General features: G+C 49.4%; 1 protein-coding gene and 1 long non-coding RNA gene across 2 annotated transcripts in view; one reads left to right on the forward strand and one right to left on the reverse strand.

The window, feature by feature from the left end:
* Nucleotides 1-17502, reverse strand: part of MAPKAPK2 (MAPK activated protein kinase 2) — a 44429-nt gene extending 26927 nt beyond the window's left edge. The window contains exon 1 of the mRNA XM_040636407.1: nt 17206-17502. Coding sequence (XP_040492341.1) covers nt 17206-17487 — 282 coding nt within the window. The 5' untranslated portion in view covers nt 17488-17502. The remainder of the gene's footprint in view (nt 1-17205) is intronic.
* Nucleotides 13360-24486, forward strand: LOC103657675. Its single transcript, XR_566917.2, has 3 exons — nt 13360-16475; nt 24019-24119; nt 24216-24486. It is a non-coding gene; the product is annotated as an uncharacterized LOC103657675 (long non-coding RNA).
* Nucleotides 24487-25513: the final 1027 nt, after the last annotated feature.

Here is a 25513-nt window from a genome sequence, read left to right on the forward strand (position 1 = left end):
ACCCCGGTGAACTTGTGGAACAGACCCCTCAGCAGGCCCTCTGGCTTTCTGAGGTGGGCTCTCTGCTTCATTCACAGTGAAGCAGACTCTGAAAAGGCACCTCCCGCTGACCTCTGCAGCTGAGCAAGAGGCAGGTGTCCTGGTGACAGGTTGCAGGGGACTCTCAATGACCCCATGCATACACACACACACACACACACACACACACACACACACACACAGGAAGCCTCTGCCGCTGGAGCAGGTAGGTGCCCTGGTTCTGCAGCCACGGGCTGTTCCTGGTACGCATATTTCTTAGAACAGTGGAGCTGGAGATTGTGGTTAGTATTTGGGCAGCAGCAAGAGTCTGGGGAATTCCTCACACCCCGGTTCTGACCTAAGAAGGGAGGAGGCCCAAATGTCAGCTCTCTCCTCTCAACCCTAGTAGCATCAGAAGAAAACAAGACGAGACACCGCCAGGTGGGACTGAACCATCTCCATGTATCACTGAAGACAAAAGTGTGCTTTATTACCTTCGAGAAGGCCCCCAGGTTATTCCTACCCTGTTTTTCCAAATTTCTCTTCTTGCCCCACTGGGCAAAATGAGTCTAATCTATACAGACTGGCAGTGAAAGGGAACATTGACTGCCATTCCTAAAGAAGCCCCCCATTGCTCCCCAGGCAGTCCCACAGCAGAGAGCAGAAACAGAAAATTGCCTTTCCAGTGCCCCCAGCCAGGCCGCGTCCCCCGGGAACCCCTCAGGGTTAGAGCGAGCCCTTTGGCTCCGCTCATTATTCCATTTATCTTAGCTGGGCAGGCTTCTGTTTGGATGTAGCTGCTTCCTAAACAGACATTTTAATTCTTGATTTGAGAAACTTTATTGTTTAAATACCAGTTTTGCCTCTGAGGCAGCCAAGGCTTCATGCCCTGCTTGTTAATTATCAGCTCCTAACAGCACTCTTCTGGGAGCTGATGGGGCCCCAGGCCACTACGGAGAGAAGGCTGGCGCTGGGAACAGGGCTCCAGCTCCCTGTGGCAGACTCATCAGAATCCAAAAGACACACAGACAAGAAAACTAACCCACTTCTGTGGGCACACACACCTCAGCTAAGGACCTGGCACTGTGCTTTGCACTGGGGGATTCCAAATAAATGAGACACAGTCCTTGTCTTCAACAAGCTCAGAGTCTAGCAGGGAAGGACACAAGAGTGGCTGTGATTCAAATTCATAGCAGACTTACCACTAGTACGAACTACCACTAGTATAGGGAGGGGAGTTATTCTACCTGGAATTGGGGTTAGGGAGCAGGTAAAATCTAAGCTTAGGAAGAGAGATAGAACTCTACCAGGATGTAAAAGGATGAACAAATGCGAGGCCCAACAGAAGATCTGGGAGCATAAGAATGCACTCAGAGTGGGAAGCAGTCATCTCTGAAAGGGTGAGTGTGTATGTATGAGAGGGGTGGGGGTGGGAAGGAAGGTCAAAGCCAGCTTGTTTGAATACCATGTTAGGAGTTTGAGCGTTACGCTGGAGGCAAGGGGAGAGTGCTACTGAAGGTCTCTAAACAGAAGTGATGCTTGTGGTCCTATCTGAACCGCCATGGCTGGCTGAGTCTCTCAAAGCCTCCGAAGGAAAACAGCACTGCCTTCAGAAAGCAAGTGCTGGCCATGCAGAAAAACAGGGACTCTTTCCTATGGGGTGGTATGCAGAGAGGTGAAGGGTACACATGGCCCACACCAGCTGGACAACCCCCAGGACTCTCCACTGACGGGGTCCACTATGAGGTGGACCTTTCCTCAATCTCTCAGCAAGGCCTGATCATTGGAAGGATCCTGGCAATGATGTCTCATCTCTGCATCTCCCTCAAGCCCTTGGCAGGTCGAGTACTCTGAAAATGTGCCATGACGTTGGGTCACAGGCTGTGTTCAAATATCTGCAGGAGACTGAGTACACAAGATGGAACTGAGGCATTCTGTGAGGCTCCAGAAAATGCAACTGGCACTAAGGAATATTACAAGCTCAGGGAGCCAAATTTTGAACTCAATTAACAGAGAACTTTCACAACAGCAATTCTTTTTTTTAGTGGTCAGGTTTTCTTGAAAAGAGGTAAGCTCCCCATCACTGGAGGAATTTAAGCATAGGTTCAATAGATCAGTGGTGGCCAAGCCCAGATAATTATCAGGTAGGAACACACATTCCTGAATGCCACCTTTGAAGAGTCTCGGACTCAGTAAGAAACAAAGCGTGGGGCCCAGGAATCTGTATTTTCCTATTTTACCCCAGGTGATTCTGACAATTGACTTAGCTTGGGAGCCACTGGGCTAGCTGACCATTTGCTGGGATGAAGTCCTAAACAAGACGAACTAAATACTATTTAAGGTCCCTTTTTAAATGATTACCTTCTCTTTACCCTCTTACCCGGGCCTTAAAACCTCTCCTTGTGCAATTCCACAGATCTCTTTCCAGCTCAGATAACTCTTTACCAGGGTGTAGAATGATTACCTCAGCTCCCAGCGTTGTCTAAGAGAACGTTCTGTGATGATAGAATGTTCTCTATCTGTGCTGCCCCAGATAGGGGCCACTAGCTATATGAGACTACTGAGCACTTGAAACATGGCTGGTGCTACAGAGGAACTAATTTTTAATTTTATTTATTTGATTGTATTTATTTAATTTAAATAGCCACATGTGGCTAGGGGCTCTGCTATTGGCCAGCGCAGTGTCCTGTGAAAGAGGGCTTACGTATTCACTGTAGGATCCAGGTAAACAAGCGAACTCCCTCCACCACTCTCAGAGCTCATTTCCAGCCTGAAGCACACTACCCGAAGACAGGGAGATTAAATTCAAAGAAAACAGCAGGAAAGGAGTAGCTCTAGGTCAGCTGTATCAAAGACAACAGGTACAGAGAACAAAGAGCCCAACTAAAACTCTCACCCCTAAGGACTTTGCCCTTCTCTGCCCCAGAAAGCAATTAACACCAGCAGCACTGGAAGCACCAGCAGCCACCACCCACCCAGGCAGTGGGGCATTTCCCACCTTCCTCAGCAAGCAGACCTCATTCCCAGGGATGACCTACAACATCCCTTGGTTAACTAAACCTGGAGTCTCAAAGGTTTATAGGGAACTTTGGGGCTGTTTTAGGGTACAGAAATGCAAGAGAGAGAAAATGAATCTAAGAAAAGAAAGAAAGAAAGAAAGAAAGAAAGAAAGAAAGAAAGAAAGGGAAAAGAAGAAAGAGAAAAAGAAAAAAACAACAACAACCCTAAACCCACTACTTTTCCAGACCTCAAAATTTTTCATCAGGAAAATATATCATCCGCACACTTTCAAACATAACTGGATTCCTGCCCAGGTACAGTACAAAGGCCAAATTCAAACCTGACCGAGAACTCCAGATTAACATGTGTGGCCTTCCAGCCTTGATTCCTGCCTCCCACGTTTCAGGCCCTTTTGCCCAGCATCTGCCTGGACACATGCTCTGAATCTACCACAAAGTGTATTACCTGAGCCAAGAAGTATTGCCTCAACCTTCTGGAATACCAAACGAACACAGGTCAATGCAGCAGCAGGAGCGGCCAGGTGGGTATCAGGAGCCACCTGGCCTATTTAAACAGCTCCCACTGTCAAGCACAGGCCACCAGGCAACCCTCCAGGTAGCTAGCCTGATGCAGAGACCCAGTCCCTCAGAGGAGAGGAACACTGACGGGGAGGAACAGGGGAGAAAGAAAGATCGGCTAGCAAACGCACTGTGGGGGGTGGGGCAATGACCTTCATCAAACACAAGATACTGTTTCTGAAGTTTACTGGAAGATGGTTGGGGCAATGACCTTCATCAAACACAAGATACTGTTTCTGAAGTTTACTGGAAGATGGTTTCCCCCTTCTATAAAAAGAAAAAGAAAAAAAAACAAGAAGAAAGGAAAGGAAAAGGAAAGAAAAGAAGATCGTGTTGCAACTTCCTTCATCACAGCACACGCTCAGGAAAAAAACCCAGGCCTTGCTTCACTTTCCCATCTGCGCTAACGGTCAGCTCCATCCTGAGCCCCGACTTCTGAGGCCCTGAGAGGCGGGAAGCAAAGATGGCCAGAGCCTAGGGACTGAGAGCCACCCCATCACCTGCCAGCTGCCTGCCCATGCTACCACCTGAGGGGCTGAACACAGGACAGATGAGATTCTTCAGAGCAAGAGAGAAGTCCTGTGAAGGCCCAAGGAAGATAAAAATAGGCTCTGCCACAGGGTCAGCCTGGCCACCTCGTTTTATGACCCTTTCCTCCCTGGCTCTATTCGATGGTCAGCCAACACCCAGGCCCAAGCATTTCCTATTACCAGAAAGATCCCTGGGAGGAGGTCCTTTCTTTCCCCCTCAGCCAAACAGAAGGTTGGGAGTAGCCAGTGTAATTCCTCTCGTTGTTCCTTAGCATCCCTCCCACCGGCCAAACTTTTCTCTGTGCCCTCCCCTGGCTGTGTCACCAGGATGATTCCAGGATGTATGATGCCGGCAAAAAGGACCCCATCCCCCCACCCCTTTCACCCTGAGAAGCCCATCCCATGTCTCCATGTCCTCTGGGGCCACCCCACTGCCTTGACTCCACCACTCACGCACCAGCACCTCCCTGAACCTCTTTCTTGTACAGAAACCCCCACGTCACACCACTTGGCCTGCTTCTGTCAGAGATTGTCAAATGGGAGTATGTGTGAAAGGGCACAATCCTGACTGTGGGGGGCGGTCGTTTTCATTCCCTTTACACACACACACACACACACACACACACACACACACACACACACAAACACGTTCACTCCCCTTCTGAACTGTAAGTTCCCAAAGGCAGGGCCCACTCCTTATCATTGTAGCAATTTGTACAAAATAAGCCTTCTATAAATATTTGATGATACAACATAAATTGCTAGAGCAACTAAGCACTAAATTATAATGGATTCATGGAGGAACTATTGGAGAGGCAGTATCATGAGCCTAAAGGAGCCCAGGTTTTAGAGTAAGAACCTCCCATCATTAGCAGCCCCAGGGGCTTTGCACGTCCAATTCCTCCTGACCCCTCCTGCCCGCTGCCCCTCTCCCCTCCCAGCATTTCCAAGGTGCACTCAAACACCACCTTCCCAGTAAAGCCTTCCCTGAGCCACACACACATTCTAGCAATTCCACAGCCTCCTGCCCTCCTTTCTTTTGCCACTATATCTATCACCATCTGACAAACTGTACCATTTAATTGATGACGTTTTGTCAGTCTCCCCTAGCTAGAATGCAAGCTCCATGCAGACACAATTTTTTGTTTGTTTCTTTGATACATGTAATGTATCCCTGGGACCTAAAATAATTTATAGCACTTAGTAGGTACTCAGTAAATCATTGCTAATGAATGCATTGTTCTGAACATGTCTGACCATGTTCTTCCCTTCTGTAAAATATAAGTATTCTGTAAATACTTTTACTTTGCAGTATTATTTTAGGACTTAACAAGAATAGAAGTAAAAACCTAACGCAATGCCTGACACAAAGTATCTGCTCAATAAAGACTGTTACTAATCTTGGAAACCTTCACAGTGTTGCTAAACCTTCCACAGTGATCTGAATGAGGCAGAAGACTGAAGATTCTTGTATGTATCAAACTTGATCTGCTGTTCTGATCTATCCTTAGGGAGAGTACAAAAGTCAACCTCAGCACTGCTAATTAATGTTCTTGAGTAGTAAGTTGCTTCGCATCTCAGAGGGATAGAAGGCACCCTACGGCAAATCCTGCTTAGAAAGGCAGGAGTCTAGTCTAAGCTGCTAGAAAGAATCAGCCCTCATTGTTCCAAATTCCTCTCATCTCATATAGCAGAGGTATTAAAGGGGTCTAAACCCAAGGGGATGACCCTGACTAGTCTCCCATTCGAGGCTAATCCTGCCATCTGGGCCTCCTGATGGCCAGTCAGCAGGGAAGACAGGAGGCAGACATGGAAGAGAATACATGTTTATAAACACTGGTTGAACGCCTGAATGAATACAACTGCTACAGCCCGGGGAACGGTGACAGAACACCAGCGTGCACAAAGTAAGGGCAGAAAGGAATGGACAGTCCCTGCTGCCTGGAACCTGGGCTACCCACCTTTTTCCCAGTGTAGGGCTATTTTCCCAGCAGTGGGGTTAAAGAAACAGTAATACAGAAAGCCCTTCATGCAACGCAGGAGTCCTCTGAGATCGAGTCTGAGATCAAGCCTGAGCCCTGTGATTCACAAAGGAGGAAACTGAGTGAGGCCCAGACAGGTTCTCAGACCTGCTGAGGACCACACAAGCCAGGTCTCTTGGATACCAGTCCCAATCTGGGTCTCCTACAAATCTGTGGCATGGAGTTAGGTGGCCTCACGAGATTCAAATCTCTGACCTCAGACCTGGCAACTTGGTACTCAACACGGGTCTTCTTGCAACACACAGGAGCAAGACCAACCGTAAGATCACCTTGGACTGCATCTGTGTGTCTCTGCTTTGTCTGGAGCTAACTGGAAGATGCCAAGAGCTGGAGGAGAGCTGGCCAGTTCCACATCTGTCCCTCCCTCAGTTCAAATTCTCTGAAAGGCAGAAGGGTCATCTCTGTAGTGGAACAGGAAAAGGAGGGGCTCTGGATCAGGGAGGAGAAAGAGAAGAGGCATCAATGGGAAACTGTGGTCAGGGCCCTTACAAGAACGAGAAATCCGTTAGCAGAAACAGAAGGTGCCAGCTTGAGTCAGCACATCTGAAGGTGTGGAGGGAAGAAATGCCCAAAAGACTGTTCTGCTATGAATGGCTTTTTAGCAGACAGGAGGAAAAACAGGGACAGACACTTGGGGGGCCTTTACTATATCCCTGGCTCAGTCTCAGAGAGCCTATCCCAACGTTATTCCATGCCCAGAGCCGTCCCCCTTGTCCCCCACCACCTGAGGATCACCATCGGGACCTTACGTTTAGGCAGGTAGGGCACACTATTGTTCAATTACCACACCTTTATTAGGCAGCTAGGTACAATACATGATGCCAAAATACTCTATGATTTTTTTTTAATGAGGGCATACTGTCACCTGGAAATAAGAAAATATAAAAATAATGAAGATGTGAGTCTTCAGGAACTTACAATCCACTATCTAGAGGGGCCCCTTGAACATGGAGAAACAGACAGAAACAGATAGAAGGGAAGAGTGTCTTGGCAAGTCTGACAGGGCAGGGCAGGGGAGAGCCACTTCTATTTGAAAGCTTTCAGGAAAGTGGCAGCATTTGTACAGGGTGGGGTAGGTAGATACAGGCAGGGGTGGGGCAGGGAGGCAAGGAAGATACAGATGGACAGATGGCATACATACCATGCATGGGCAAAGGTGCAGGGGGGTGGGGGGGACAGGACAGGGTCCTATTCAGGAAACAGCAAATGTAAGCCACTTAAGCTGAAACATAGCAAGTATTCAGAAAAAAACAAAAAGAAAAACAAAAACCAGACTGGGGTCAGATCAGGGAAGGATCTGGAAATCTCCTATATTCTACAGGCAAAGTGAACCCACTGAAGGGTTTAACCTGGGAAGCTACATGAACAGAGCTGGGCTTTAGGCAAAGTAATCCCCCAAGGCCCTGAGGGGCCAAGCCCTTCCTTCCCCAGCTGAGGTTCTCAGAGGCAGCCGTGTGTTTCTCCTGGCCCCCACCCCACCCCCCTGCTCTCCATTCCTTCTTTCTCTAATTATACCTCAAACTCCAGTTTATGTGCTTTTTAAAAATCTAAGGCAAGGTAACCAAAACAAGTCCATGAAATCAGAAGGCTAAGGGGCACTCATGCCCCTCCTCCCCCAGGCTAGGAGCCCAGGTGACCAGCACCCTGCCAAGGGAGGGGGACACGGAAGGTATGAAGCCCCGGAGAATCCCTCAGGCTCCGGTGGAAAGGATGGGACACTTGGGAGCCCAACAGTCAGAGGGAATAACAAAACTTCAGTGTTTGTATAAACATAAGCATTTACAAAGCAGGCTACTATACACACTCATTCTGTCCCCATTTCCTTCTACCCTTCAGAGATCTGGGTGCCTGTAAGGACACAGGCATGGCGAAGGGCACAAGATGACCCCTGCTACCGTCACCAGCACAGGAGAGTTGACAGGGTGCTCCAAGTTCCAAGGCCCCTGTGGCCTCCCCACCAGTCCACCTGCATTCCTAGGATGCTCTAAGTTCCACACGTGCAGCCTCCAATGTCCAGGGCTCCCTCTCCACTTCCCTGCCCCCCACGGTCCTCTGAGCTCTGGAGAAGTCAGGCCTGCCAAGCAATCTGCAGGTTCTCCACTTAGAGAGGCTTCAATTCCCCAGCTGCGCTGAAGGCTGGCCTTTAGAATCTACAAGCCTTCCTCTAAGAATTACAGAAGTCAGAGAAGGAGGCCCGGGACAGAGAAGAGGGAGGGTACGGTTACTCCAAGGACAGGAGCTCCTTCTGTCAGAGTTAAAAATAAACTCTTAGCAATTTACACCCAACTCCTCCCTCCAGAAGCCAATAGGCCTTGGCAGATAAATCTCTCCCTGCAGAGAAAATGAGGCCCCAGGGGGACAGACAGGAGAAAGCAGTCCACAGAGACATGGTCCAGTATGCAACTCTAGGTGAAGCCAGAGGGCCCCCCAAGACCTACCTCGGCTCCTATTACTCTCCCTCACACACCTCTTCTCCCAAACAAACCCCAAGCTCAGAAAAAAGACGCAGAACCTTTGTTTGCATGGTTAGTACCAACACCTGTCCAAGGATTAGATAAATCAGAAAGAAGAGAATGCCAAAGTCGAGCTAAAAGAAATACTCTGCCCAGTATCTATCAGTTACACAGGTACCCCAGCTACCTGAGCCCCTTTCCCTCACCTGCCCAGGATCCCTAGGCAGTAGGGGAAGAGACCATCTCGATGGACTTCAGTGCACATAGATAGCAATAACCCTGCCCCGACCGTCAGGTGACATAAGAGACCCATGTTCTCTGTGACCCACTGCAGGTGGAGAAGCTGGAAAGGCCAGAGGGGCCCTGGCCTGACTCAGGAAGGAGGCCCGAGAGCCAGGGCCTAGTGAGCCTTGGAAGCCAACAGGATGAGGTTACGCTTCTGAGCATGGTAACCCGAAGCCCCACACTGCAGAGGGGGAGAATTTAGCTTGGCAACAGGGCAGGAGTCCTAGGGCAGGTAGCCTGCACAGTCACAGGGCAGTCGGGGTGAGGGCCTGGGGCAGCCTCACACGGGGCTCTCCCACTCATTCCCACACACCTTCTGGCGGGGAGGTCTGCTTGCCAGTGCAGCCTGGAGGAAGCCAGAGCAGGAGGAAACACAGGGGAAAGTCTCATGGACTCTGATGAACTTTCGCACCCTCCCCCTAACCCTTCCCCTGATGGAGAAGAAGCCAGGCACCCCCACGGAGCCTGTGTATGCGCTGCCCTCTTGTCTTATAGCCAGGGCTTGGCCGGTGGTTGGGGGCAACTTGCTTTCCTGAGCGCTAGGAGGGAGATATGACACCTGGAGCAGCAGCAGCCATGGCTCACTCCCAGCTAAAGAGAAGGGGGCACATGGGGAGACCAAGTGCGCAGAGAGAGACTCAGGTCCGCAGTGTGGCCGCAAGACCTGGGGCAGACGGCAGGGCTGGACTGTGAGGGGAGACTGCAGCACTGGCAGGTTTATTTTTAGCTGTTGGGACAGAGGGGCTGAGTAACAGTTCCAGGCCCTGGGCGGGAGGCCAGGTTGCAAATGTCCCGTGTGTAGGCTGGGAGCCTAGTGACACTATGGATCATCACAATGGCAGCGAAGTGATGGACGCCATCACCTGCCACCGAGGGCTGGGGGCAAGGTGCCCCAGAGGGGTGTGAAGGTGGAGGAGCCGGCAGGGGTTTGGCAGTAGGTCCCCTTCGCCTCTGCTTTCGGTTCAGAAGACTCAGTGGATGCAAGTAAAGCAGAGAGAAGGCATCAACAGTAAAGCCCCCTGTGTTTCCCTCCTCTTCTCTGAGACAGAAAAGGCTTCGAACGGTGGCCAGTTTCCGCCTTTAGCCACCACTCCTCACCTTCCAGATGAGTGCTCCATGGACACTGGCCATGGAGATGCCTGGGACGTCCCTCAAGAGTAAGATGCCCTTTCATATGAACCTTCTGGGCAGCTCAGGTTCCTAGCAGAATAAACACAGAGCTTGGCCCGTCTTGGAGGGGAACAAGAGTTACAGACCGGGTTTGACCTTGGGGCCGCGTCCCAGCCTCTCCCACCGGCCGGCTAGCACACAGAGATATTTACTGGATCAGAGAATAAAGACCCCCAGCCCTGCTCTGCCAGAGGCTGCATACAACTTCATCCCCTTTCCACTGTGTGTCTTCTTCCTCCAACCACAGACGATGGCCTGGCACACAGGACCCCATAGTCCAAAGCTTCAGGGCTGAAACTACTGCTTTAGCATTAAGTGAACAGGAAGAAAAGGAGAGAGAACAGACAGTTCCGGGCATTTCTTTCTCCTCTCGCTTCTTTGGACTTCAGATATCCAATCTTACAAGCCTTGGGGAGGGCGGGTGAGTGGTACCCGGATGTAAACCCTAATTTCCTCATCAGCTTTGGGAACAGTCCCCACCTCTCACCTCTGAACAGTTCCCAGTCCATTCCACATCTCTGGGTGAATTAGAAACCCATTTGGATAAGCCTAGCCACAAGCCAACACAAAGCCTGCCTAGTGGACAGTGGGTTAGATTGCAGCCCTCACTCCATCCCTCAGCTGAGTGTCCCGTGCAGGGCACGGCCTGAACAACCAGTCACAGCAGCCACATGTGGCCCCACACCTCAAATGGGAACAAAGTTTCAGATGGAGAACATGAAGAATTCCTCATCTCCACCTTGAGACACCACTATACTAAGATTCTTCTGACTTCAAGGTAAGAATGGATCCCCACCCCAACCCCACCCTCAAGTTACACAGCCCATCCTCTCTGCTGGTGCACCAGCTGGAACACTTTCCAAGTCTTCGCACAAGAGAAGGAGCAAGTGGTCAGTGATGATTAGTAATTAACTGGATGCAGCTCCCCTAGAGCCTAGCATCAAGCCTATCAAAAGGGCATCCATGCTGGCCCAGGTGCTGCTGATGGTCAGACATGGAGGTCAGCAAGCCATCCTGACAACTCTTGGCCTCTTTCCCTGGCCCAGCCTTCCACCACCCCCCAATACCAGTGCTCAGGAGCAATTGGTAGCCTGACCTCTGACATATGCACCAAAGCCTGGAAAATTTAACTGACCTACTCAAGGTCACATGACCCGTTAGCAGGGCACACAGACTGGACCCCTTTTTTTGCTTTCTTCTCTAGCACTTAACCAATAATAAGATAAAAATTTGTATCCATATATACCTTAAAATGCAAAATATCTGTATCCCTCTAATGATGAGAAAAGGTACAAAATCTCATTTGGGTTACACAGCTGCCCAGTGGCATGGCCCCTTCTTTTTACCGATGTCCCCATTTATGAGGTGACCTATGTAGAAAAAGCCTAGTGACCAGTTAGGTGAGCTCAGTTTTGCACTGCAAGGGCCATCATCTCTCTAGCAACCAAAAAAACCAAAGGAACCCAGCCTAAGAGGAGGTCCCAGGGAACTGTGTCCCTGACGAAGACACATGGTAAGACCTTGGACATAGCGCTGACCCTTTCGTGACTGGCCTAGCCTCCCACTCCAGTGAGATGGAAAGAGTCAAGAAAGATGATCAGGAAGTGTCACCAGCTCTAAGGTGCAATGAGGTATGGGTCTCTTTACCACCTGGCCTTACATCATTACCCAGAGCAGGTGCAGCCCCTTCGAACACAAAGAACAACCCTGCCCTGCCTGCCCACCTCCCTCCTGGTACACTGAAGCACTGGAAGGGTGCAGTTCAAGGAAGAGAGAAGAAAGGAGATGCCACAGGGCCCGTGGAAGGGCCTGAATCAGAAGAGAGGAAGCAGGACCTCAAACCACCAGGGACAGTCCTGAATAAGAGCATGGGAGGGCCTCTTGGGAATCACGAAAGGACTCCAATGCAGATGTCAATGCTCGGTCCTTCCCCACTGTGGCTGACACTCACATCCCTGAGATTCACGGGTGACAGGAGCTTTTGCCCCTCCTCCAACCCCAGGATCTGGCCAGGGATTAAGTCTGTAGTCCTGCAGCTTGACTCCTCCAAGCTTCTCCCTGAATCCTGACACCTGCTGCTTAAGGAGACTCATCAACTGGTGATGGGTCAACTCCTCTGGCCCCAAGCAGTCAAAACATCTTAATCATGGGCACCAATACCTTCAACCTGCTGAAAGGGAACCTCTTCATTTCCCAGGTATCCACCAATATCTGGTCCTGAGGCCTGGGGCTCCTTTTCTCCTCCCTTCCATCAGCCACTGATCCCAGATCTTAGCTAGAGATTATTTTCAAGCTCGATCGAAGCCCAGAATTCACAAGTGAAAAAGGACCATGCGGTGACCCAACTCTGATCCTGCTTCAGTGGATGCCAAGAGTCCGGCTGCAGTAAACAGGGGCCAAGGCCCCACAAGAGGGAGGGGGGTCTCTGAAACCAAAAACTAGGCCTCCCCAGTCTGAACCTCGGTGATTTGCCACCCTTCTTTACAACAGCCTGTTTACTTCATGCCCCTCAAATACGGTAAAAATTACTTTTAATATAAAGCTAGGTTTGGTTCAATTCTGGGCCACCAACCGTACTGGCTCCTTGCCCACCTGATCTCCTGTTCTCCTCTCAGGGCCAGTGTCACCAGCCCCTCCTACAGATCTGCTTATACTTCAGAGGCCCAGCAATGAGCCATCTCTGGCTCCTATGGTCCTCACAGATTTCCCTTCCAAAACTCTTCTACCCCCAAACACACGATTTCATCTCTAGACCAACACCGTGCAGAACTTTCTACCAGCATGAGTATATTCTTCCGCACTATCCAGCTCAGCAGCCAGTAGCCATGTGTAGCTACTGAATACTTGAAATGTGGCTAGCTGATTTTTAATTTAAGTTAGATTAATTAACTTTAGTTTAAACAGCCAAGAATGGGTACTGGCTGCCATATTGCACAATGCAGACGACATCTGTTAATGCCTTCTCCAAGTTGGTTTCTTGACCCCCTAAATTTTAAGGCACTTTATATGTCTGTATCCTCTATACAATCAAGCATATATTAGTATGCTCAACGAACTGTTAACAACCTATAACCTCAGTGGATATAAAAGAGGCTGATGTGGGGCACCTGGGTGACTCAGTTAGTTAAGTGTCTGACTTGATTTCAGCTCAGGTCGTGATCTGAGTCCTGAGATCAAGTCCCGCCTTGGGCTCCATGCTGGGCCCAAAACCTGTTTGAGATTCTCTCTCTCCCCCTCTCCTGCCACTCCTCCACCTCCTGCTCTCTTTTTCTTCACAAGAAAAGAGACCGATTTAGTCAATGAAACTTTCCCCCCCATGTGATTCCATCCAGCAAACTGCATTCAGGACACCGCCCCTCAGGCTGCCATGCTACCAATCTTGCTCCCCAGGAGGTATTCAGCATGAGATGTGCCGGAGAGGACGCTGCCTGTCCTGTGGGGCTGGGGGAGCTCCTGTGTCTCCCTCTGCGTCCAGAAGAAGCGTGGGAGGTTCCGATTATCTCCCCTTCAGAACACCAAAGGAAGCCACACCACAGTGACACAAAGTGACCTGGGGAGGGAGAACCACTGGAGAAAGGAAAGGAGAAGACATCACAGGACACTGTTTTCTCTAATCCACGCAATGGAAAGATAAACAGAGATAAGGTATGACAACATTCTATATTTTGTAAAGCAATAATACGCTTCAACTAATCAGAGTCATGCAGCGGAGAGGGACAACAGTGCCAGCTTTAATTAAATTTGTTCAGCTAATACCCAAGAGTCCGTATGACACAGAGAAGCAGGAAGCAGCTGAGGAACCCCATGGGGAATACAACTAATTATTACCCAAGTGGGTTGAGACTAGGTGTCCTTACCAAAGAAATAGTTAACAGAATTCCTACGTTCTTATACAAAAAATAAGTAAGATGTCTATCAAACACTCCCTAAAAGGGGCGGAGATGGTATAATTTTTTTTTTTTTAGAAAAGCTTCTTACCCGATTTAAAACTCATGAAGCTGCTGAGTTGTATAGACGCTGCCCCTTCAACTTCAGGGGTTATTGCTGGGGAGGCAATAAATACCCACCCGGCACCCCCTCGCCAACAGTCAAGGGGGTGAGAGAGGAGTGCCTCAGGCCTGAAGGGCTCTGGAGCAGCCGCCAACCCCAGGTCTGAGCCTGCTGACGTCATTGCGGTTATGAAGTGGGAAGAGGCCTGAGACGGGAAGTCAGGTGTCCTGGGTTCTAATCCTGCCTCTGCCAAGTGCATGGCTCTATTACCTCCAGTGAGTTTTTGCTCTGGGTCTTGGCTTTCTCATCTGCAAGACAAGGGGGTTAGATGAGATGACCTCTGGAGTCCCTTCCAACTCTGACCAAGTGTAAGACTCAGAACATAGAAAGAGCAGCCAGGATAGATGGTGAGGTGAGGTCACAGCACCCACTAAAAGCACTAAAATGTTGGCTCTCTGAGGTGGAGGTAGAAAAGCAGCAGCACGAGTTTGGACTTCTTTTTTTTTTTTTTTTTAAGCACTGATTTCACTTAAGAGGGCTAAGAGGTCACCAGACCACAAAAGGAGCAGGACGTGGTAGCCACCACCTCCCATCCACTCTCAGAGCTGTGAAACAGCAGAGGCCCTGCTCCAGCCCTACAGCTCCTGCCCCAAATCCCCAGGAATGGCCTAACACACAATGTAGAGTACGGTCTGATCCCTTTTTCCACAGGCACCTTCCCAGTGGGGCAATCCGTCCTAGCCCACAACATCCATCCCTCTTGTTTTATAATCAAAACACTCCTGGTTTTGAAAATCATTTTACTACTCAGCACCTAAAGTTAAGTTCATCAAGATTCAAGATCTAGAAATCTCTTTGGTGTATGTCTCAAACAGGATTCCCCCCACAAGCTGTAATTATGTCTTAGCCAATATTTGGATATGGAAGAGCTGTTGACACTGCTGTCGGTCTCCGAATGCCTCATACCTTCTTTCTTCCTCTATTATTAAGTTTTTACACAAAGATGTGTGGGAATCTACAATTTAACAGTTGAGTCAACTTATAAGATCTGGGCGCCGACTGCCTGTCAAAACAGACTGACTTCAATCTTCACCCACTTCTAACCTGAGATGGATGAATTATGAGTGTTATTTAAAATGCTGCTGGATTTTTCCTTTGGAAACTATTTACGGAAGGGAAACATCCAAATCTCTCTCCTATTCATTACAATAACAGAAATCTGAATTACAGGAGAAATCTGAATTGCCACCCTACAACACTTTAGCGTGTGGTTTTCTGTGTCATTAAATAGAATAAAAAGAAGTTGAGAGCTTTTGTTCTGAAGTCTTTATTATAATAGTCCAACTGTCTAAGGGAATGAACAGCTATCGTCCCCAAACTGCTGATGGGTGAAGGCAGATGGCCTCTCAGAGGGATAGAAAACTCTCCCAGAAAGAACGTCTGTCACTTCCTCACCGGCACAGGTTAACTGTGGTCAAATAGTCTTCACTCAACTCCACTCCCCAAGGTCAGAGCCACAGTTAAACCACCACACCTCCTCCCTGTCCCCACTTACGAGTATGGAAAAAGTGGTCTAAGGCACAGCAACCAAAAAGCCCACAGCAACAGCTTACAGTAAAAACCAAAGAATCTGACAGTGTTGGGGCTAGCTGAAAGCTCCCCACCCCCCACCCCCAAAAGGAGGATGCAAGCAGCAAGGAAATAATTTTAGAGGCCTTAAAATCTGGAAATTGGACCTGCTTGCCCTCTGCAACTGCAAAGTACCAACCAGAGTTCTGTTACATCTAATTATATATTCCAACAGTTCCACCCATCACACCTATCTGAGTTTTGTATTAACAGCTGAAATACAGCTAGCTGGGGGGGGGGGGGGGGCAGCCAGGGGGAAGAGAAAAATATAACACAGGAAGTATTTTTCTTCTCCTCCAATCATTAAGATGCCCCAGGGGAAACAGGCCTGATGTGTCACCTTTAGAGATGTGGTTTGATCTGAAACCTGTCTGAGGGGAAAACCTTTTTAGTGACCCTGAACACTGGCTCACACTGCACTAGGGACCCACCCATCTCATCAGACCTCCAAGTCCATTCTGTTTAACTTCTGAAATAGGTATTCTCACTTAAATCCTCATCCCCTCCCCACCCCCAACCACCACACCCCCTTAAAAAACACACACACACACACACACACAACGAGGTTGGGTTTCCCCAGCTCAAGGATAACGCTCCCTCCTACTGTCCACCAATCGCCTATGTCCAGAGCTTAAGTGGCCATCTCCGATTTGCGGAATCAGCACCGGGCCAAGCCGTGGTTTAGAGACCGGGTTCACAATGATCAATGGAGCTATGGAAACAGCAGACATCGCGCCAGAGCCTGCTGGCCTCCCATCTGGAGCCTCACAGGCACTGAAGGTAGGAGGGGGGGGGCTGCTCTCGGATCAAAACAGTCCCTCCCCCGCGCCCGGGGGGCGGTGTCCCCGCGGAATCTCCAGCCTGGCACCTCCCGGGCCGGCGCGCCCCAAGGCGGCACGGCCGCGCTCGGGAGGCCCAGGGAAGTGAAATCACACATTCCGGCTCCCAAATAAGGAGCGAGGCTAAATAAACCTCTGCTATCCGACTTCTCCAAACTAACCGACCAACCAGCTCAATGAGTAATGGGTCTTTTGTGCCCGCAGAAAGAAAGAAAGGAGGGAGGAGAGGATGGGGAACCACAACCCCCGAAAATCACTTCCTTGAGCCGGGGTGAAATTAGCAGAAGTGGTCCCGAAGCCAACCGTTGCGCCTTGGCTGGATCCCGCTCAAAGCCCAAAATGGCAGAGTCCTCACGAGTCCTCTCGGGTCCCGCCACTCACACCCGGAGGTGACCGGAAACTCGGTCTGGCGGCGTGGTCCGCGCGGACCTGACCTTCCCTGTGGCCCGCCCGCCCCCTGCCGCGCACTTGGCTACCCTCGGGAGCCCGGGACCCACAGCCCCGCCGCGGCCACTCCTCCACGGCCCAGTCGGACTGACACCGGGTCCGGGAAGGGTCCGCGCGATAGCGCCCGGCGACTGTGCGCTTCGGCCGCTCTGAAGCGCGGGGCGGGGGTCGTCCCCGGGGGCCCCCCTATGCCCGTCCTCCCCTCCCCCGGCCCCCGAACTTACTTTTAGGGCGAATTTCTCCTGGGTCCTCTTATTGAAGATCTGTAAAACTTTCCCGTTGATGCCCAGTCCCAGGACCTGGGTGGTGACCTTGTAGTCGTCGATGATGGCGTTCTTCTTGATCTGCAGGCTCGACTTGACATGGAACTGGGGAAACTGCTGCGGGGGCTGCGGCGGCGGCTGGGCCGGGGGGTGAGGCTGGGCCGGGGCGGGGGGCTGCGGCGGCGGCGGCGGCGGGTTGGGGAACAGCACCGGCGGGGTCTGGCCTTGGGAGTTAGACAGCATGGTGCCCGGAGACGCGGAAGCAGAGGCGGGAGGGCCCGCGGCCGCCCCCTCCTCCGGCTCCGGACGGGGTCCCCGCCACCCCCCGCCCGGCTGCGAAGTTTGCTCCGGGCTGGAGCCGGCTTCCCCGCCCCGGCCCGGCTCCAGGCTCGGCGGGTCGCAGGGCTCCGTGGGTCCCGCCGTGCGCCGCTGGCGCCCACCAGCCCTGCTCCCTCCCTCCCACCCTCCCCCCGGGGGCCTGGCGCTCGGGGGACCGCGGGACGGCGGGGGCCCGGCCCGGGGGGGAAGCGGCCGCGCGACAATGTACCCAGCCCGGGGGCCGGCGGCCGCGTCACAGCCTCGTCTGCGTCCGGGGCCGGTCCTTAAAGGGGAGGGTCGGAGGGGCCGGGCTTGGGGAGGCGGGGCGGGGCCGGGGAGGCGTGGGCGTGGGGAGGGGCTGGCCTTAAAGGGGAGGACGCGAGGCACCCAGAGTGTGGCGGGCCGGGGCTGCCGGCTGGGGCTGGGGGGTGAGGGACAGGGAATGGGGCTGAGAAATCCTGGTTCGTAACTGATCGGAGGGAGCCGTATGAAAGTAGCTGTATAATTCACGTAGAAGAGCCACTTTCCTCCAGTTGTCTGTCTCTTTTAGACCGCAGCAGCCAATTGGGAGAAGGGGTGTATTTTGAAGGCGAGAGGTGGCTGACTAGTAAGTATTAGCTGCAGGAGACCTCGGGTGAGCAGGAATTACAGAGAATTACAGAGGTCCTTCGTCCTCGAAATAGGTGTGAGGCAAATATTAAATATTTTCTAGGCCGTTTTCCTCTGAGTTTTGCACTTCTTTTCTCATAAATTTGTTTTTCAGTTAAAGATTTATCATTGTATTAACTGTGAAGAATGTAGAAATTATAACTTTGAACTTTTTTTCATAGAAATGAGCTTAAAAAAAAAAAAGGAAACTGGGTGGGAAAAGGATAGACTGACCTTCAGACTTCTGTGCGATCCTGAGCAAGTCGTGGCTCCTCTCAGTCCCTCAGTGGGAAGAGTAGCAGTACCTTTCCACAGGGGTGTGGAGAGAATTAGATAAGACGGTGTAACAAAAAGGAAGGTTTGGGAACTAGGTTCTGATCTCCAGCGTGGAGGAGTTAGTCCCTGAACTTGCACCATCAGGAGAAGTGGGTATTTCTAAGAAGTCGAGTTCTAGTCCACATGAGCCCCATACCTCTGAGGAAGATACCAAGGATCCAGCTGGGCCTGTAGTAGCCCCAGTCGGGGGAGCTGACTGGGGAGGCCCTAAGTATAAGCCGCTTCAGGGCCTCCAGACACGTTCTGATGGGCGTGGGGGATGGTCATCAAATACATCCCTGCCGACCTCTTCCAGGCTCTGACTAGTGTAACAGTTGAAAAATAAGACAAAGGAACCAGACAGGTGAAGACAAAACCTCAGCTTGATTACTGATAGCGCAAAATTTAAAATGGGGCTTGAGCTATGGCCACATATGGCCCTTAATGGATCCCCCCAACACTCCAGAAGGAACGAGAGGTGGAGCCAAAGGCAGGAGTCACCCTTCCGAAACAGTTCTTCCCGGAGGGGGCGGGGGGGGGCGCAGAGTTCGTTCCACGGGGCCGGGAAGGAAACAGTTCCCCTCGCACAAACTTGGCTCTTTGGAAGCGGAGGTCATTTAGTGTACAACTTAAGTGCGTACAAGCCGCCATGCTCGGCCTCCCAGTGGTAAACGGTGTTCACTTGTGGGGAAGAACACAGGGACAACAGAACAGCATGGCGAAAGCGCGCAGACACGGGTCCGGGAGCTGGAGGTGGAGGTGGAGGGATTCACCTCCGGCTGCAGTAGCTGAGGGTGGATGTGGTTAGAGAGCTCCCCCCACCCCCTGACTCTTCAAAGACACAGGGACCGCCTCAGGCCACAGAGATTGGAACCGCCTTCCCCTCTCTGGTTCTGTAGTATTGCTGTCACCTCGCGTGGGCACACACGGGAGATGCCCAGGGAGGGAGAGAAGGACGGATGCAGGGGTGGGGAGGTAGAAAGCTCCAAGCTCAGGCTCTTTCTCCGCTGATTGCAGCTCCCTGGTCTGGGGCTGCTCCCGGCTCTGAGCAGGTCTTTTCCTGACCACAGAGAGTGTCGCTGGGGGCTTCCTAGTGCTTGGCATTGAGCTTTCACCTGCTTCTCTCCACATGGCTAGAAAGAAGATAAGCTCTTTTTGCCTTTTCAGAGATAGGAAGGCACAGTGGAAGGAGAACAGAGTTTAGAGACAAATGACCTGAGTTCAAGTCCATCCTCAAGTTGGGTTACTGTGAGCAAGCCATTTATCCTCTCTTTGTATCTGAGCAAATGAGAAAAATAATAACATTGACTTTCAGGGCTGAGTGAGAATTTAATGAGATCGCATTTATGAGAACTCTTCATAAACTATAAATTATCAGGAATAATAATAATAATTATTATTATTATTATTATTGAAGCATGGCTGGCTGGTTCTTCTGCTCCATGCCCCCTGCCTGGGGATCTGTCCCTGATATCAAAACTATCTTTCTAACTAGCTGGGGCTCTGGGGAGATGCTGAAGCCCCGTGACCTAGGCATAACAAGACAACTGAAACCCCAGCTGGGGATTCCTCTCTGAGTTACATGGGCCTTGTAGGCCTCGGGGCACACAAGGACTCCAAGGGCATGTTCGTGTGCTTGTGCATAGAAGTTACATAAACTGCACACAGTCTCCAGAAAATGCACACCTACATGAACACAAACATCAGCACAACGTGCAGGCGTCCAGCACAGAACACATACCTAAGGGATGCATAAAAACTGGGAGTGAGTGAGCTGGGGAAAAGGGAGATGCACTGGGCAAGAGATCCAGTCTTAAGTTCCCTTGCAGACCAACTAGTCATAACCTCACTGGAGTCCCTTGCCCTCTCAGTTCCTTCTTTCTCATCTGTGAAAAACGATAACACATTGGCCCTGCCCACCTCATAGAGCTACTGTAAGAATAAAACAAATCCTTTTCCCTTAGGACACAGAAGTCCATAGTCCTATTTGTACAATGCCACGCTCTCAATGATGTGTAATAAACGTCTTAAGCACTTTTTATGGATGTGTAGAAGCACTTTGAAAGTTAAAAGTCTATGCAGATAGAAAGTACCATTTTTGTCTATTATCGACATACAGACACATAAGCCACACGATACTGTGCTCATGAAGACAATTAAAAGACCTCACGTGCATAGAGTCAGATTAATTTTAATCCTCGATTCAGGACACAGCCTCATCATTGGTCCAGGTATCTCTACTTTTATTTGGTGATCAGTTATTTTTAATAATGCAAGAGGCACCTGTGAATCCCTTACCCAAAATAAACACCAGGGCTTTGACAGTGGAAGAACTCGGTGGTTCCTCTCTCCCCACCCCAATCTACTTCTGTTTCCCCAGCCAAAGATAACGATTATCTTGAATCCTGTGTTCACTGTTCCCTTGCTTTCCTTCCATATAGTTTAATTGCATAAGGTATAGGTGTCTGACCTTCATAAAAGATAAAGCTGATAGTGTCTTAGAAAGGAGGTGGATAAGAGTGACATTATTAACAAGATGAGGTTAAAATAAAGAAACATCTGGTGATGGTTTCAAAGCATCCCCTACATTCTCATGGGGATGATGATGGTGGTGGTGGTGGTGGTGGTGGTGATTGGGTGCTTAGTCTGTGCTCAGCCCTCCATCTGCATCATCTCATTTAACTCTCATAAAGATCTGTGGCAGATGGCTAGTTATTTGGGTCAATACCCATTTCCCCTTCTTTGGTAGTAAAGAACTTCCAATATTTAGCTAAGCACATGACTTCCCTGAGTAAAAATTACATTTCCCAGGCTCCATTATAGCTGGTTGTGTTCTCGAGATTAAGTTCTAGCCAATGACTTATAAATGGAAGAGGTCAAAGGAAAGTGGTAGGTTCTCTTCCTTCCCCTCCTCTTGTCTCTTCCCCGATGCCTGGAATGAAAATTTAATGGCTAGAGCTTGAGGAGCCATCTTGGATCATGAAGTAGAGGTCATAGGTTGAGGATAACAGAACAAAAGGATAAAAGCAGCCTATGTCCTGGTGAGCATGCATCTGTCATATCAACCCTAAACCACTTACCCAGACCAGACTTTTATATAAAAGAGTAGGAATGTCCTTGTTATAGCAACTGATATACTAGGTTTTCTATCATTCACAACCAACCTTAACTATTAGTTATCCCAACTATTATACAGCCCTGTGAGGTATGTACTGTTATTCTCATTTATTTGTTTTATAAGACCGGAAACTGAGTCCTAGAGAAATTAAATAACTTACCTAGGGTCACAGAGTTCGCAAAGGACAGAACCCAGGTCTTTCTGATCTGAAGTCCATGGTCGCGTCCCCCAGTCTAAACCGTAAGCAAATATATACCCACACATTCTTCTTGTTTTCAGAAATATAGTATCTGTCATTTCTGGGCAGGAATGCCCCCAAAGAGCTATGGCTATACTTTCCATTTAGATAAACTTTAAATCTCCCACATCTCATTTCCTTCAACCTTCTAGTATAGGTCTGTGTTAATTTGCATAGCTGTGTTATATTATGGGATAAGCCATGACTCCATGGCAACTTCTCTTCTCCGATCTTCCCCTACCCTGTCTTCACACCATCAGGGAGTAAACGTCTCCTATTTTACTATGATGTGACATTATGAATGGATGACAGAGGATAGGAATCTATGGAGGTGGATTTCTTGGAAATGTTCAGATAGCCTGCTCTTGATGAGATAGAATCATCCATAGGAAGCTGGATATGCATATGCACACAAATAAACTAGACTTTGTATCTAATGCTAGTATCGCAAAAAGTAGAATATCGCAGAAGGGAGCGTGATTCACAGGAGAAGATCTGTCCACTGAAAACTCGCCCTTGGGAAGAAAAACAACTTGGGGCCTAGGGAGAGATAAGCAGTCTTCATGTCATAGGCTAGTAATTCTTGGATAAAATGAGAGAGTCTTCAACGTGAGGACGACATATACATAAGAATAATTAGTCACCAAATTTTCTGAAATCTCTGAAAGTGCTAAGAGCTGATCCACAGAAAGAAATTCTACCCAAAGCAAGGGATGCCAACAACGCCCTATTGAGGGCTTCCCAGAGGGGAAGAAATGCTCTGCTCCCCTTCCCCCCAGTGCCCTTGTCTGTACCCCAACCTTTGACAGTTTAATGCTACAGCAGGGAGCAGCTACAGTGGAGAGAAAGAATGGGAATGGAGAGAGAAAGAAGGAAGTATCCAAAGGGGAATGGAAACTTAGCCTCTGCTCATCAACAGACACAATATGGTCCAAAGGGACTACAAATGGGGCTAATTAGAACTATAAGATACTTAATTATAATTCTGCAGCTTAGTATGATAGGAAATGGAGGGAAAAGAAGTAAATATTCTACCACATTCAAGACAGCCCAAGGCTGTTGTCCCTGTATTAAAAACTTTGCCCCTCCAGTCTAACCTGTATTGGGCATGTCACTTGCAACTCAGAGGCTCATTCAGCCCAGAGACTAAATTGGGGAAGGGAGAAAGGAAAAGGGGATTTGCCATCCAGGAACACAACCAGAGTGTGTCAACCCAAAAGTCATTTCATCTTTGCCTGGTAATCTTGTGCCCCTCGGATTTTTTTCCCTCCCTCCCTTAAGATAAGTAAATGGAAGTGGGAGAACAGGAAAGGTGAAGAAGAAGTGTGAGAGCATGTGTGTGCATGTGGAATGGGTAGTGATTTCCTAAGGGCATAACAATCCTAGCTTCACATGAGAACATAATTTTCAGGCAGCAGAGCTTAGTGGAATCAAATTCAGAGTTCAAATCCCACCTCCACCACTTCCCACTTACCATTTTAAGTACACCTCAGCACTCACGTTCTATAAGGAAGGGGGTGATAATTCCCCAAGTTAAACACATAGACAGCATTTTGAACTGTTACTGGCACATGGGAATTGGCCTCTATAAATGTGAGTTGTGATACTGCAATAAATATTCTCCTGCCAATTATATCCTTCAATCCCCTCAACAAGGCTGTAAGTAGTATAATTTCTGCTATTTTGATCACTGGAAACAACTGATGCTCAGAAGGTTAAATAACCAGCCGGAGTTCGGTTCACCCACTCTCGTGTGAAGAGCCAGACCTCAGACTCATGCTGTTCCCTCATATGTCCGAGTCTGTGTTCTTAAACGCTCTTGTAAGTGGTCCAGCTACCTGACACCTGCCAGGTCACTTGGGAAGCCATCCCAGCCTGTGTTCACAGCTCAGGAGAAAGAAACACTCTGCAACCTGCAATGTACTCTTATTCCCAGAGACTCACCCTCTAAGCGAGGTAAAGGCAATGAATAAAATCACTGAAGCATGAACGAGTTTGGGATTCTAGCAGGTATAAGCGTTTGAGGAAGGACCTAAATATATGAAGTATGTGTAGTATTGATACTATGTTTTGTTTTGGTTTTGCTCATTTCATGGCAGAAGTAGGAGCTCATTTTTTTCCCCACATATCTTATCAGGCTGTGGAAGCTGTAATACTGTAGAGATGAAAAGGACCTATGGCAATCACCTAATTTGGCTCCTTCCTCCAAAGACCACAACTATAGCATCATAGAGGCAGGTGGGTGTGTGACCCTAAAAACTTTACACTCTCAAAACTTCCGGTGCCTCATTCTAACACTGCGAGTAAGTTTTTCCTTTTGCGTGACCCATATAGCCCATGCTGCAGGCAGGTCCCTGTCATTCCTGGAGTCTCACTCAGTGATGCTGGCCAAGGGATCTCCCCAAGACACCAGATAGACAGCCAGAGGCCCCCTCCAGTGGAGCAAGAGGTGCCGGGGAAACTTGATATGCTGCAAGAGATGAGCTGGCATGTGGGCCATCCTGAGACCTGCCTGCAGGTGTCCCCCCCACCATCAACTTTGTGTCCCCCTCTCCTATCAATAAACATGGACTGGGCACCAATGAGTGCTAAGTACTGTGCTGGGCATGGGAATGCCCAGACACCCCTGACAGGCCTTGAGTGCCTTGAGAAATTTTATATATATACAAATATGGTAATTGCTATGTATTCCTATAACATAAAATGTATAATTTTAACCATTTTTAAGTGTGCAGTTCAGTGGCATTAAGCACCTTATGCAGCCATCATCACCACCCATCTCCCGAACGTTGCGTCTTCCCAAACTGACACTCTACACCCATTAGACAATAATTCCCAACTCCCACCCTCCTCTGAGCCCCTGGCAACCACCATTCTACTTTTTGTCTTTGTAAACTTGACTATTCTAGGAAACTCATACAAGTGAAATCATACAGCCTTTGTTCTTTCGTGACTGGCTTATTTCCAAGCATACCGTCTTCGAGGTTCATCCACATGGTAGACTGGGGGAGAATTTCCTTCTTTGTTTAAGGCTGTGGTGTATGTATATACCACTGAATGCACTTACCACCTTCTGTGTCTCCATTCTTCCCTCGCTGGACGCTTGTTGGCTTCCACACATTGGCCATTATGGGTAACACTGCTGTGAACTTGTGTGTTCTGGTATCTGTTGGAGCCTCTGCTTTCCATTCTCCGGGGTCTAGTCCCAGAAGCAGAATTGCTGGATCATACGATGATTCTGTTTGAACTTTTTTTTAAGAACTGCCTCTTGCACTGTTTCCATGGCAGCCGCATCCCTCCACATCCCCACCAGCAATGCCTCTCTCCATGTAACTGACGCTCGTTACTTTCTAGGGTTCGTGGGTTTCATTTTGGTGTCGGTAATAGCCATCCTAACAGGTGTACCCTTGAGAGGGGTTAAGCATGGTGCTCCTGAGCTCATGAACAGGACAGATTCATCCAGAAATCCACACTGAAGATATGATATTTGACTTAGGTATCTAAAGATGGGCAAGAAACCTCTGGGCAGAGGAGGAAAACCACATAGGAGGAAGAGGGACCACTGAATGACAGAATGGAAAGAAACAAGAAATCGCATGACCCATTTAGAAGCAGCAGGTGGTTGGGGTGCC

Source organism: Ursus maritimus, unplaced genomic scaffold (assembly GCF_017311325.1).
Source record: "Ursus maritimus isolate PB19 unplaced genomic scaffold, ASM1731132v1 scaffold_2, whole genome shotgun sequence".
Taxonomy (NCBI): domain Eukaryota; kingdom Metazoa; phylum Chordata; class Mammalia; order Carnivora; family Ursidae; genus Ursus; species Ursus maritimus.